At 43.4% G+C, this 11,879-nt stretch overlaps 1 protein-coding gene across 1 annotated transcript in view; it reads right to left on the bottom strand.

The window, feature by feature from the left end:
• Positions 1–1,206: 1,206 nt before the first annotated feature.
• The window catches only part of LOC106595381 (lysosomal alpha-glucosidase), a 40,801-nt gene continuing 30,128 nt past the window's right edge, over positions 1,207–11,879 (bottom strand). The window contains exons 18-21 of the mRNA XM_082967477.1: positions 9,529–9,627; positions 8,829–8,993; positions 7,987–8,133; positions 1,207–4,887 (exon numbers count right to left, since the gene is read on the bottom strand). Coding sequence (XP_082823603.1) covers positions 4,825–4,887; positions 7,987–8,133; positions 8,829–8,993; positions 9,529–9,627 — 474 coding nt within the window. The 3' untranslated portion in view covers positions 1,207–4,824. The remainder of the gene's footprint in view (positions 4,888–7,986; positions 8,134–8,828; positions 8,994–9,528; positions 9,628–11,879) is intronic.

Below are 11,879 nucleotides of genomic sequence, written 5' to 3'. Positions count from 1 at the left end.
TGGCTCAAACGCATTAAAACTTCTTCGGGATCGGTGTCCCTTCCACGGGACGGTTGAGCTAACGTAGGCTAATGCGATTAGCATGAGGTTGTAAGTAACAAGAACATTTCCCAGGATACACATATCTGATATGGGCAGAAAGCTTAAATTCTTGTAAATCTAACTGCACTGTCCAATTTACAGTAGCTATTACAGTGAAAGAATACCATGCTTTTGTTTTAGGAGAGTGCCCAATTTTGAACATGAAAAGTTATTAAACATTAGGCACATTTGAGCAGTCTTCATACAACATTTTTAATGGACATGCAATGGTTCATTGGATCAGTCTAAAACGTTGCACGTGCACTGCTGCCATCTAGTGGACAACATCTAAATTGCACCTGGGCTGAAATAATACATTTCGGCCTTTCTCTTGCGTTTCAAAGATGGTACCATTTTTTTTTTTAAAGAACGATAGTTTCTTTCTTTGGATTATCTTTTACCAGATCTATTCTGTTATTCTCCTACATTCATTTCACATTTCCAGAAAGTTCAAAGTGTTCTCTTTGAAATGGTATCAAGAATATGCATATCCTTGCTACAGGCTGTTAGATTTGGGCATGTCATTTTAGGTGAAAATTGAGGAACAAAAAGGGGCGTATCCTTCACATTAAGGAAATAAATTCCACAAATTAACAAGGTACACCTCTTAATTGAAATACATTCCAGGTAACTACCTCATGAAGCGGATTGAGAGTGTGCAAAGCTGTCAAAGGCAAAGGATGGCTACTTTGAAGAATCTCAAATATATTTTGCTTTGTTGAAAACTTTTGGTTACTACATGATTCCATGTGTTATTTCATAGTTCTGATGTCTTCATTATTCTACAATGTAGAAAATAGTAAAATTAAGAAACCTACTCATTCCAGGGTTTGTGTCCAAACTTCTGACTGGTGCTGTATATATTTACAAAATAAATATATTGGGGATTGGAAATGATGCAGACAATTACAGTGATAGAAACCACAATCTACCCCCCCCCCCCACACAACAAAAATGATTAGAGGACAATGGAATGAAAGAAAAGGGCATATTTGATGGGTGCAGGATTCTGTTCCAGCCAAGCAGTAGTAATACCTGGATTAAACTAAATTACACCCAGGTAATATAGGTCCCTCCCATCCAATCCATCCATTGGAGAAACAGATCTCAACAGACACATGGGAGTCAGGATTCATATTTAATCAAGTTATCATTTGAAATGAGCATGTCTGAGCATGTCCCAATCAACTTAACACAAATGGAAATGGAGAGGCAGGCATTACAGCATCAACAATCATTGTAATATTCATGCCAGATAGATACACCCACTGGCAGAACTGACCAACATAAGGCAAGTCTTCCCTTACATAGTTTTCATTTTACCACTTGAATAGAACAAAAACAAATTTGTCAAACAACATTTCAACCAATCAATTTCAAACGTTGCATTACCATAATACTTCAAATGTCAACTACAATCCTCTTTCATTATCTAGTAAAGACAACTGTATGTCTAAGAAAGCTTGACAATACTTTAAAAAGCCTTGAATATCATTATTCAGTGTTTTAGAGAGAAAGACCCTGTTTTAGAGTCACAGTAAAGCAGTTAGAAAACCAACTGAAACTAGAATTCTAGTTTTAGAACAATGTAGAGCTGTTCTAGAGGTGTTCTGAAACTAGAACAGAGTTAAAACAGAGCTGTTCTAGAGGTGTTCTGAAACTAGAATTCTAGAATAGAGTTAAAACAGAGCTGTTCTAGAGGTGTTCTGAAACTAGAATTCTAGAACAGAGTTAATACTGAGCTGTTCTAGAGGTGTTCTGAAACTAGAATTCTAGAACATAGTTAAAACTGAGCTGTTCTAGAGGTGTTCTGAAACTAGAATTCTAGAATAGAGTTAAAACAGAGCTTTTGTAGAAGACAGTTTGATCATTCGTAAGGCACTTCTCTGTACCTTCAATATGTCCTGATTCAGTGCAAACAAGCTTGTCAACAACAATATGTACATATCAAGATCAATAACAACAATCACTGATTATTATCATGAAACTCCCCAAATACACTAAGATCCATTTCACCCCATTCTAGTCTTGTTCTGAGGTAAAGAAAAGTTCCTCTCCTTTTTATTGCACATCTTCACCTTTCCTCTGAGAAATGAAAACAGCAAATAAAAGTTGGCTCTTTACTGTAGTAATGACCAGTGGCAGAACTAGTAGACTTCATATTTTACTACTAACCAGTAAAATACACAGGAGGCCTTTCAAACGAATGCTGGCGTCTGGCTTACGGTTTAATATTTTCACAGTATTTTACAAATGTTCCATCCCGAGAATAAATCACTTTCCTACCGACTAAACCAGTAATTCCAGTCCAAACCAGAACGGTCATTCAAAAGCATTATAAAGCATATAAACAGACCTGTCTGGATTTGATTAGAGCTTTGATAAAAAAATATTCAAGCCTGATGCTACCGGAGCCCGATGAGCCCTACATTAAAGACATTTAATGAGCCCTACATTAAAGACATTTAATGAGCCCTACATTAAAGACATTTAATGAGCCCTACATTAAAGACATTTAATGAGCCCTACATTAAAGACATTTAATGAGCCCAAGACCAAAAAATCCCAAAAGATTGTGCCGTTATCCAATACATATATGATATAGGCTACTGCACGACAGAAAAACAGAAAAGCCCATAGATGTAGCTAGCTATATGCTCTGTTGGCTAAATAAATGAAACTAGCTCCAGTAGGCTTTTTGAGTGTGAACTGTATTACTGTACTGTATTATACTGTATTATATGGACTGGAATTACTCACATCGTTCAAACCATGATAAAGCAGGTAGAGAACATGCGGCTAGTATAGGCTAGTGGATTTTATTTTAACTTTGAAATATAATAGGGCCTTTTGTATAATTAGCAAGCTGACAAATACCTTTCATAATATTTCATGCACTGATTTAAAGCAACGATATTCGAGTTACAGGCAGTTTGAAAAAACTCTGCAGCCGCAATAAAAATAGAGATGGGTAAATTAGATACTTATTCAGTCTTTATATTACTGTAGCATAGGCTGCGCCTCAGCAAATGTAGGCCTACCTGTCACATGAAAAAAAGTTACCATGATGAGCTGATAGATCTACACGCCTGTCCCCACCCCGAGACGGGCCCCGCCTGTCCCCACCCCGAGACGGGCCCCGCCTGTCCCCACCCCGAGACGGGCCCCGCCTGTCCCCACCCCGAGCGCTGATTCATTATGCAGAGGCCGTTTAGAAGCCAGATTCAGACAGGGCATATCATTTAACATCATTTATCAGTGTCTCAATGTTATTAATCCTGGGAAAAGGGAGTGGTTTTGGGAGGTAAATCCCGGTAACCGGGTCTGGCTGTACTGTTGGCTGGGCTGGTTACACTGTGTGGTGGTAGTTTGTGCATTATTATAGACATTTATAATTTAAATACTATATAAAATGTCATTTTTCATAGATGTTTATATCATAAATCAGCAAAAACAAATACTGTCATCACCACCACTATAAAGCTTCACAGAGACTATACATGTCTCAAATGGCACCCTATACCCTATATACAAGGGCCCTGGTCATTAGTAGTACACTATATAGGGAATAGGGTATTATTTGGGACACAGGCTACTTTTGGCACAGTTACAGCAGACAGGGCGGAAGTAGTCCCCTAGACCAGGGATCATCAACTAGATTCATACAGGGAGGAAGTAGTCCCCTAAGACCAGGGATCATCAACTAGATTCAGACAGGGAGGAAGTAGTCCCCTAGACCAGGGATCATCAACTAGATTCAGACAGGGAGGAAGTAGTCCCCTAAGACCAGGGATCATCAACTAGATTCAGACAGGGAGGAAGTAGTCCCCTAGACCAGGGATCATCAACTAGATTCAGACAGGGAGGAAGTAGTCCCCTAGACCAGGGATCATCAACTAGATTCAGACAGGGAGGAAGTAGTCCCATAAGACCAGGGATCATCAACTAGATTCATACAGGGAGGAAGTAGTCCCCTAAGACCAGGGATCATCAACTAGATTCAGACAGGGAGGAAGTAGTCCCCTAGACCAGGGATCATCAACTAGATTCAGACAGGGAGGAAGTAGTAGCCAAGGGCCGATTTTTTTCGTGAGCGGATAGTTGGGGCCGGAATATAATTACAAATCATTTGTAGACTGTAATTTCACTGCAACAAGCCCAAACAAACAGATATAATAAATTTGACTAAAACATAATCATTTCAAACGTTGCCTACATTTGTATACAATCACGTGTCTCTCTATTGTGCATGGGAATACTTGGGAACAGATTTCCAAAATAAAAATAACTGGTGTTACAGTTTTTTTATGTCGAACAATAAAAATGAACTATTATTTTGATTATTTTTTTTTAATTGCTCCTCAGAAAACTTGGGGGGGGGGGGTCAAATAAAATCAGTTGGCCGCCAGTTGGGGAACCCAGTCCTAGACACTGGTTTTAGGACTGGTCCTAGATCAGTGGTTAGGTTAGTATCTAATGGTTCAGGTTAGGATTTTAGGAGGGTAATCTGGTCGTAGATCAGTGGTTAGGTTAGTATCTAATGGTTCAGGTTAGGATTCAACTCTACCCGGAGCAACATATGGTGCGTGTCCTATAGTGAGTGTCTTTTGAGCCCTGATAGTACACCATATAGGGAATAGGGTGCCATTTGGGTCACAGACATGGGCAGTAAAGCAGTGGAGACCGTCAGGGAAGGAAAACCAACATTCCAAAGGTCAGAATTCCCATTTTTGGGAAAACCTGTTAGATCCAACTGATGGTGAAGTTCTGGCTGAGATTCAGTCCTAGGTCTGTTACAGTCAACACCTAGAGGGAGGGAGACAAATTGAGAAACAGAGAAATACATTAATAAGAAACTACAGATATCATTTTCTCTAAACATGGGGAGACTCAACTCACACATTTCCTAGGGGGCAAAGGTCAGGATGGATATTGTTATTTATCAGCCTTGTCGGTGAACAAACAAACCCCCAGCTCACACCCATGCGACCCTAAACTGTTCACACACCTTTTGTTGGTGGAAACAAACACAAACACACACACACACACACACACACACACACACACACACACACACACACACCTATACACACCTATTTCAGCCACACTCCTTGCTGATAGGTGTATAAAATCCAGCACACAGCCTTGCAATCTCCATACACAAATATTGGCAGTAGAAAAGACTTACTGAAGAGCTCGGTGACTTTCAACGTGGCACCGTCATAAGATGCCACCTTTCCAACAAGTCAGTCAAATTTCAGCCCTGCTAGAGCTGCCCCGGTCAACTTTAAGTGCTGTTATTGTGAAGTGGAAACATCTAGGAGCAACAAGGGCTCAGCAGAACGGGACCGTCGAGTGCTGAAGCATGTAAAAATCATCTGTCCTCGGCTGCAACACTCACTACCAAGTTCCAAACTGCCTCTGGAAGCAACGTCAGCACAAGAACTGTTTGTCGTGAGCTTTGTGAAATGGGTTTCCATGGCCGAGCAGCCGCACACAAGCCTAAGTTCACCACGCGCAATACCAAGAGTCAGCTGGAGTGGTGTAAAGCTCGCCGCCATTGGACTCTGGAGCAGTGGAAACGTGTTCTCTGGAGTGATGAGTCACGCTTCACCATCTAGCAGTCCGAAGGACGAATCTGGGTTTGGCGGATGCCAGGACAATGCTACCTGCCACCAATGCATAGTGCCAACTGTAAAGTTTGGTGGAGGAAGAATAATGGTCTGGGGCTGTTTTTCATGGTTCAGGCTAGGCCCCTTAGTTCCAGCGAATGGAAATCTCAACGCCCCAGCATAAAATGACATTCTAGATGATTCTGTGCTTCCAACAGTTTGAGGAAGGCCCTTTCCTGTTTCAGCATGACAATGCCCCCCGTGCACAAAGCGAGGTCCATTCAGAAATGGTTTGTCGAGATTGGTGTGAAACAACATGACTAGCCTGTACAGAGCCCTGACCTCAACCCCATCGAACACCTTTGTGATGAATTGGAACGCCGACTGTGAGCCAGGTCTAATCGCCCAACATCAGTGCCCAACCTCACTAATGCTCTTGTGGCTGAATGGAAGCAAGTCCCCGCAGCAATGTTCCAACATCTAGTGGAAAGCCTTCCCAGAAGACTGGAGGCTGGGGGTCTCCCGAGTGGCGGAGCAGTCTAAGGCACTGCATGTGTCGCACTGGGAGACCCATGAGGTGACACACAATTGGCCCAGCGTCGTCCGGGTTAGGGGAGGGTTTGGCCGGCTGGGATGTCCTTGTCCCATCGCGCTCTAGTGACTCCTGTGGCAGGCCACGCTGACATGGTCGCCAGGTGTACGGCGTTTCCTCCGACACATTGGTACGGTTGGCTTCCGGGTTAAGCGACCACTGTGTCAAGAAGCAGTGGGGCTTGTTGGGGTCTTGTTTTGAAGGACGCACGGCTCTCGACCGTCGCCTCTCCCGAGTCCATACGGGAGTTGCAGCGATGGGACAAGACTAACTACCAATTGGATATCACGAAATTGGGGAGAATAAAAGGGGTCAAAGTACAAAAAATTTAACTTAAAAAGAAGAGTGGAGGCTGTTATAGTAGCAAAGGGGGGGACCACCTAAATATTAATGCCCATGATTTTGAAATGAGATGTTGGACAGCAGGTGTCCACATACTTTTGATCATGTAGTGTATATTTTTTAGGTCTAAGGTTATGTCTACCCAGTTTACCATGTCTTAAGTGTGTTCAAATAATACCTGTTGACTTAACAACATCAATGGTGTATTTGGGAAGGTAAGTTGGAATAAGCAGCTATCTATCTAACGTGGGCTAGTAGTAGATCAACTGGAGATTCCTGACAGGTTATAAACAGCTGTATCGTGGGCTAGAAGTAGATCAACTGGAGATTCCTGACAGGTTATAAACAGCTGTATCGTGGGCTAGAAGTAGATCAACTGGAGATTCCTGACAGGTTATAAACAGCTGTATCGTGGGCTAGAAGTAGATCAACTGGAGATTCCTGACAGGTTATAAACAGCTGTATCGTGGGCTAGAAGTAGATCAACTGGAGATTCCTGACAGGTTATAAACAGCTGTAACGTGGGCTAGAAGTAGATCAACTGGAGATTCCTGACAGGTTATAAACAGCTGTCTAAGGTCAGTCAGTGAATGACATGAGAGAACTGTCCATGCAGCAGCACCACTACCACATTTACACATGGCACCTTGTGCTTCCTACTATTACAACTCTCAACAGCATTCAATTGAAAGCCCGACTACATTCCTTAGTTTTTTTATCCTCTTCTTCGTGATAGCCAAATTGGTAGTTAGCCTTGTCCCATCACTGCAACTCTCGTAAGGACTCGGGAGAGGCGAAGGTCGAGAAGCATGCGTCCTCCAAAACATGACCCCGCCAAGCCACACTGCTTCTTGACACAGTCGGAAGAAACAATGTACCAGCTGACAACCGAAGTCAGCGTGCACTGCGCCCGGCCCCCCACAAGGAGTCGCTAGAGCGCGATGAGACAAGGACATCCCAGCCGGACAAACCCTCCCCTAACCCGGACGACGCTGGTCTCCCGGTCACGGCTGACTGCGACACAGCCCGGGATCGAACCCGGATCAGAGGTGACGCCTCTAGCACTGATCAGTGCCTTAGACCACTGCGCCACTCGGGAGGTACATACATTCCTTTAAAAAAATGTTTTATTGTGAGTACGGCTGCTCTAAAACATTATCTGAACTTTATAAAATGTTTTATTGTGAGTACGGCTGCTCTAAAACATTATCTGAACTTTATAAAATGTTTTATTGTGAGTACGGCTGCTCTAAAACATTATCTGAACTTTATAAAATGTTTTATTGTGAGTACGGCTGCTCTAAAACATTATCTGAACTTTATAAAACACTTAACCTGACTCCTGACACCAAGCCTCACCTGATTGGCTCTGTAGGTGAATGCAGCATCCTGGGAGTTGACCGTGACCGTGGTAGGCTCCACCTTCACGCCATAGAAGGAGGCTGTTTCCACGGTGATGTAGGAAGCCTCCACGTGGTCGTGCAGCACCTCCGATGTCATCGTGTTCTAGAACACAATAGGAAGAGAAGAAGGCTATAGCGTTAGTAGTGGTAGAACCAGCTGTCACGGCTATAGCGTTAGTAGTGGTAGAACCAGCTGTCACGGCTATAGCGTTAGTAGTGGTAGAACCAGCTGTCACGGCTATAGCGTTAGTAGTGGTAGAACCAGCTGTCACGGCTATAGCGTTAGTAGTGGTAGAACCAGCTGTCACGGCTATAGCGTTAGTAGTGGTAGAACCAGCTGTCACGGCTATAGCGTTAGTAGTGGTAGAACCAGCTGTCACGGCTATAGCGTTAGTAGTGGTAGAACCAGCTGTCACGGCTATAGCGTTAGTAGTGGTAGAACCAGCTGTCACGGCTATAGCGTTAGTAGTGGTAGAACCAGCTGTCACGGCTATAGCGTTAGTAGTGGTAGAACCAGCTGTCACGGCTATAGCGTTAGTAGTGGTAGAACCATTCTTTGACGACAGTAGTCACTGTGTACAGTAGTTTATCAAGTGGTTGTGTTGTATTATGGTTGTGTAGTGGTCGGAGCGTACCTTCACCACAGTGAACACTATGTGACGTACTGGTCTGTAGTGGTCGGAGCGTACCTTCACCACAGTGAACACTATGTGAGCGTACTGGTCTGTAGTGGTCGGAGCGTACCTTCACCACAGTGAACACTATGTGACGTACTGGTCTGTAGTGGTCGGAGCGTACCTTCACCACAGTGAACACTATGTGAGCGTACTGGTCAGTCTCCAAGGTGTCGATGGTCTCTCCGTCGTCCCAGAACAGCTCTCCTCCGGCCGAGCCGTCTTCAGACAGACTGGACACGAGGTGGAGCGGCTGACCACTGCTCACAAACAGGGTTGTGTTGGGACGCTACAAAGGGAGCGACACGCACAGACACAGGGAGCGACACAGGGAGCGACACGCAGACACAGGGAGCGACACGCAGACACAGGGAGCGACACGCAGACACAGGGAGCGACACGCACAGAGACACACAGACACGGAGCGACACACAGAGAACGAAAGAGAGAGAAAGAGGAATAGAGACATACACAGTGATTTATTATTTCGATATAGATGCCTGACCATCCACTTTGTGACATCTTCTTATTAATCCTCTAGAAACTCTGTCATAATAATTCTGATTTAACCTTTATTTAACTAGGCAAGTCAGTTAAGAACAAATTCTTATTTACAATGACAGCCTACCCCAGGCCAAACCCTAATGACGCTGGGCCAATTGTGCGCCGCCCTATGGGGCTACCAATCACAGCCGGTTGTGATACAGCCTGGTATCGAACCAGGGTCTGTAGTGACGCCTCTAGCACTGATAGACCGCTGCGCCTCCTCGGGAGCCCCAATAATATGGATGATCCAGCTACTTGACGACCTATTGTCTGTTTACCTGTGTAGGTATGACAGCTCCTTCTCTCAGGTGAAGGTTGATATGCTCTAGAGGAGCCTTCAGCCTCAACTCTTCTCCTTTACTACGGATAGAATCACCCTGACAGAGGACACACACAGAGACAGAGAGGGAGACCGAGGGAGAGAGGAGAGAGAGCAGACAGAGGAAAGAGAGAGAGGGAGATTCAATATTCAGCATGTGAATTATACACTGAACAAAACATTAAGAACACCTGCTCTTTCCATGACATGGACTGACCAGGTGAATCCAGGTGAAAGCTATGATCCCTTATTGATGTCACTTGTTAAATCCACTTCAATCAGTGTAGATGAAGGGGAGGAGACAGGTTAAAGAAGGATTTTTAAGCCTTGAGACAGTTGAGAATGTGTGCCATTCAGAGGGTGAATGGACAAGACAAAATATTTAAGTGCCTTTGAACGGGGTATGGTAGTAGGTGCACCGGTTTTTGTCAAGAACTGCAACGCTGCTGGGTTTTTCCCTGCGCAACAGTTTCCTGTGTGTATCAAGAATGGTCCACCACCCAAAGGACATCAAGCCAACTTGACACAACTGTGGGAAGCATTGGAGTCAAAAGTGGACCAGCATCCCTGTGGAACGCTTTCGACACCTTGTAGAGTCCATGCCCGACAAATCGAGGCTTTTCTGAGGGCAAAAGGGAGCTGTAACTCAATATCAGGAAGGTGTTCCTAATGCTTTGTCCACTCAGTGTAAGTGCCATTGTCCAGCATAAAACAAAAGCCTTGTAACTACCATCACATTCTGTTGTCATTAACCAGAATTCCTACTAGTTGTGTCCTGTGTGGTCCAGTGGTTCCAGCTGGTTGGAATCCCGCCCACTGCCCTTAGACTCCACCTCCCAATCATCTGGTACATTTTAGTCCTTCATTTAAATAAAACGTATCCACTTACAGTAGTGAGTACACATAGTTCTCATACTGGTCCGCCATGGGAATCAAACCCACAACCCTGCGGTTGCAAGCACCATCCACTACCAACTGAGCCCCACGGGACAATCTTTATCCAACACTTTACCATCTAAACAATACAGCTGGAAATATAGAAATACGAAGGGAGTGAGACTGTCCCCAGTCCTAAAAAATACCCTCATTATCTTTAACTAATAATTACTGTAGCTGTGTTCTTACCGTATAGTAGAGGTACCAGAGTCCTGGGGTTAGGGTTATTAAGGGTTATGTATAGTTAATATATATAGCTGGGTTCTTACCGTGTAGTAGTGGTACCAGAGTCCTGGGGTTAGGGTTATTAAGGGTTATGTATAGTTAATATATATAGCTGGGTTCTTAGCGTGTAGTAGTGGTACCAGAGTCCTGGGGTTAGGGTTATTAAGGGTGATGTATAGTTAATATATATAGCTGTGTTCTTACCGTGTAGTAGAGGTACCAGAGTCCTGGGGTTAGGGTTATTAAGGGTTATGTATAGTTAATATATATAGCTGGGTTCTTACCGTGTAGTAGAGGTACCAGAGTCCTGGGGTTAGGGTTATTAAGGGTGATGTATAGTTAATATATATAGCTGGGTTCTTACCGTGTAGTAGTCGTACCAGAGTCCTGGGGTTAGGGTTATTAAGGGTTATGTATAGTTAATATATATAGCTGTGTTCTTAGCGTGTAGTAGTCGTACCAGAGTCCTGGGGTTAGGGTTATTAAGGGTTATGTATAGTTAATATATATAGCTGTGTTCTTACCGTATAGTAGAGGTACCAGAGTCCTGGGGTTAGGGTTATTAAGGGTTATGTATAGTTAATATATATAGCTGTGTTCTTATCGTATAGTAGAGGTACCAGAGTCCTGGGGTTAGGGTTATGTATAGTTAATATATATAGCTGGGTTCTTACCGTGTAGTAGAGGTACCAGAGTCCTGGGGTTAGGGTTATTAAGGGTTATGTATAGTTAATATATATAGCTGTGTTCTTACCGTGTAGTAGAGGTACCAGAGTCCTGGGGTTAGGGTTATTAAGGGTGATGTATAGTTAATATATATAGCTGTGTTCTTACCGTGTAGTAGAGGTACCAGAGTCCTGGGGTTAGGGTTATTAAGGGTTATGTATAGTTAATATATATAGCTGTGTTCTTATCGTATAGTAGAGGTACCAGAGTCCTGGGGTTAGGGTTATTAAGGGTTATGTATAGTTAATATATATAGCTGGGTTCTTACCGTGTAGTAGAGGTACCAGAGTCCTGGGGTTAGGGTTATTAAGGGTTATGTATAGTTAATATATATATAGCTGTGTTCTTACCGTGTAGTAGAGGTACCAGAGTCCTGGGGTTAGGGTTATTAAGGGTTATGTATAGTTAATATATATATATATA

This window comes from Salmo salar, chromosome 02 (genome assembly GCF_965601325.2).
Source record: "Salmo salar chromosome 02, fSalSal1, whole genome shotgun sequence".
Classification (NCBI taxonomy): Eukaryota; Metazoa; Chordata; class Actinopteri; order Salmoniformes; family Salmonidae; genus Salmo; species Salmo salar.
This window is presented reverse-complemented; position numbering and strand designations above follow the sequence as displayed.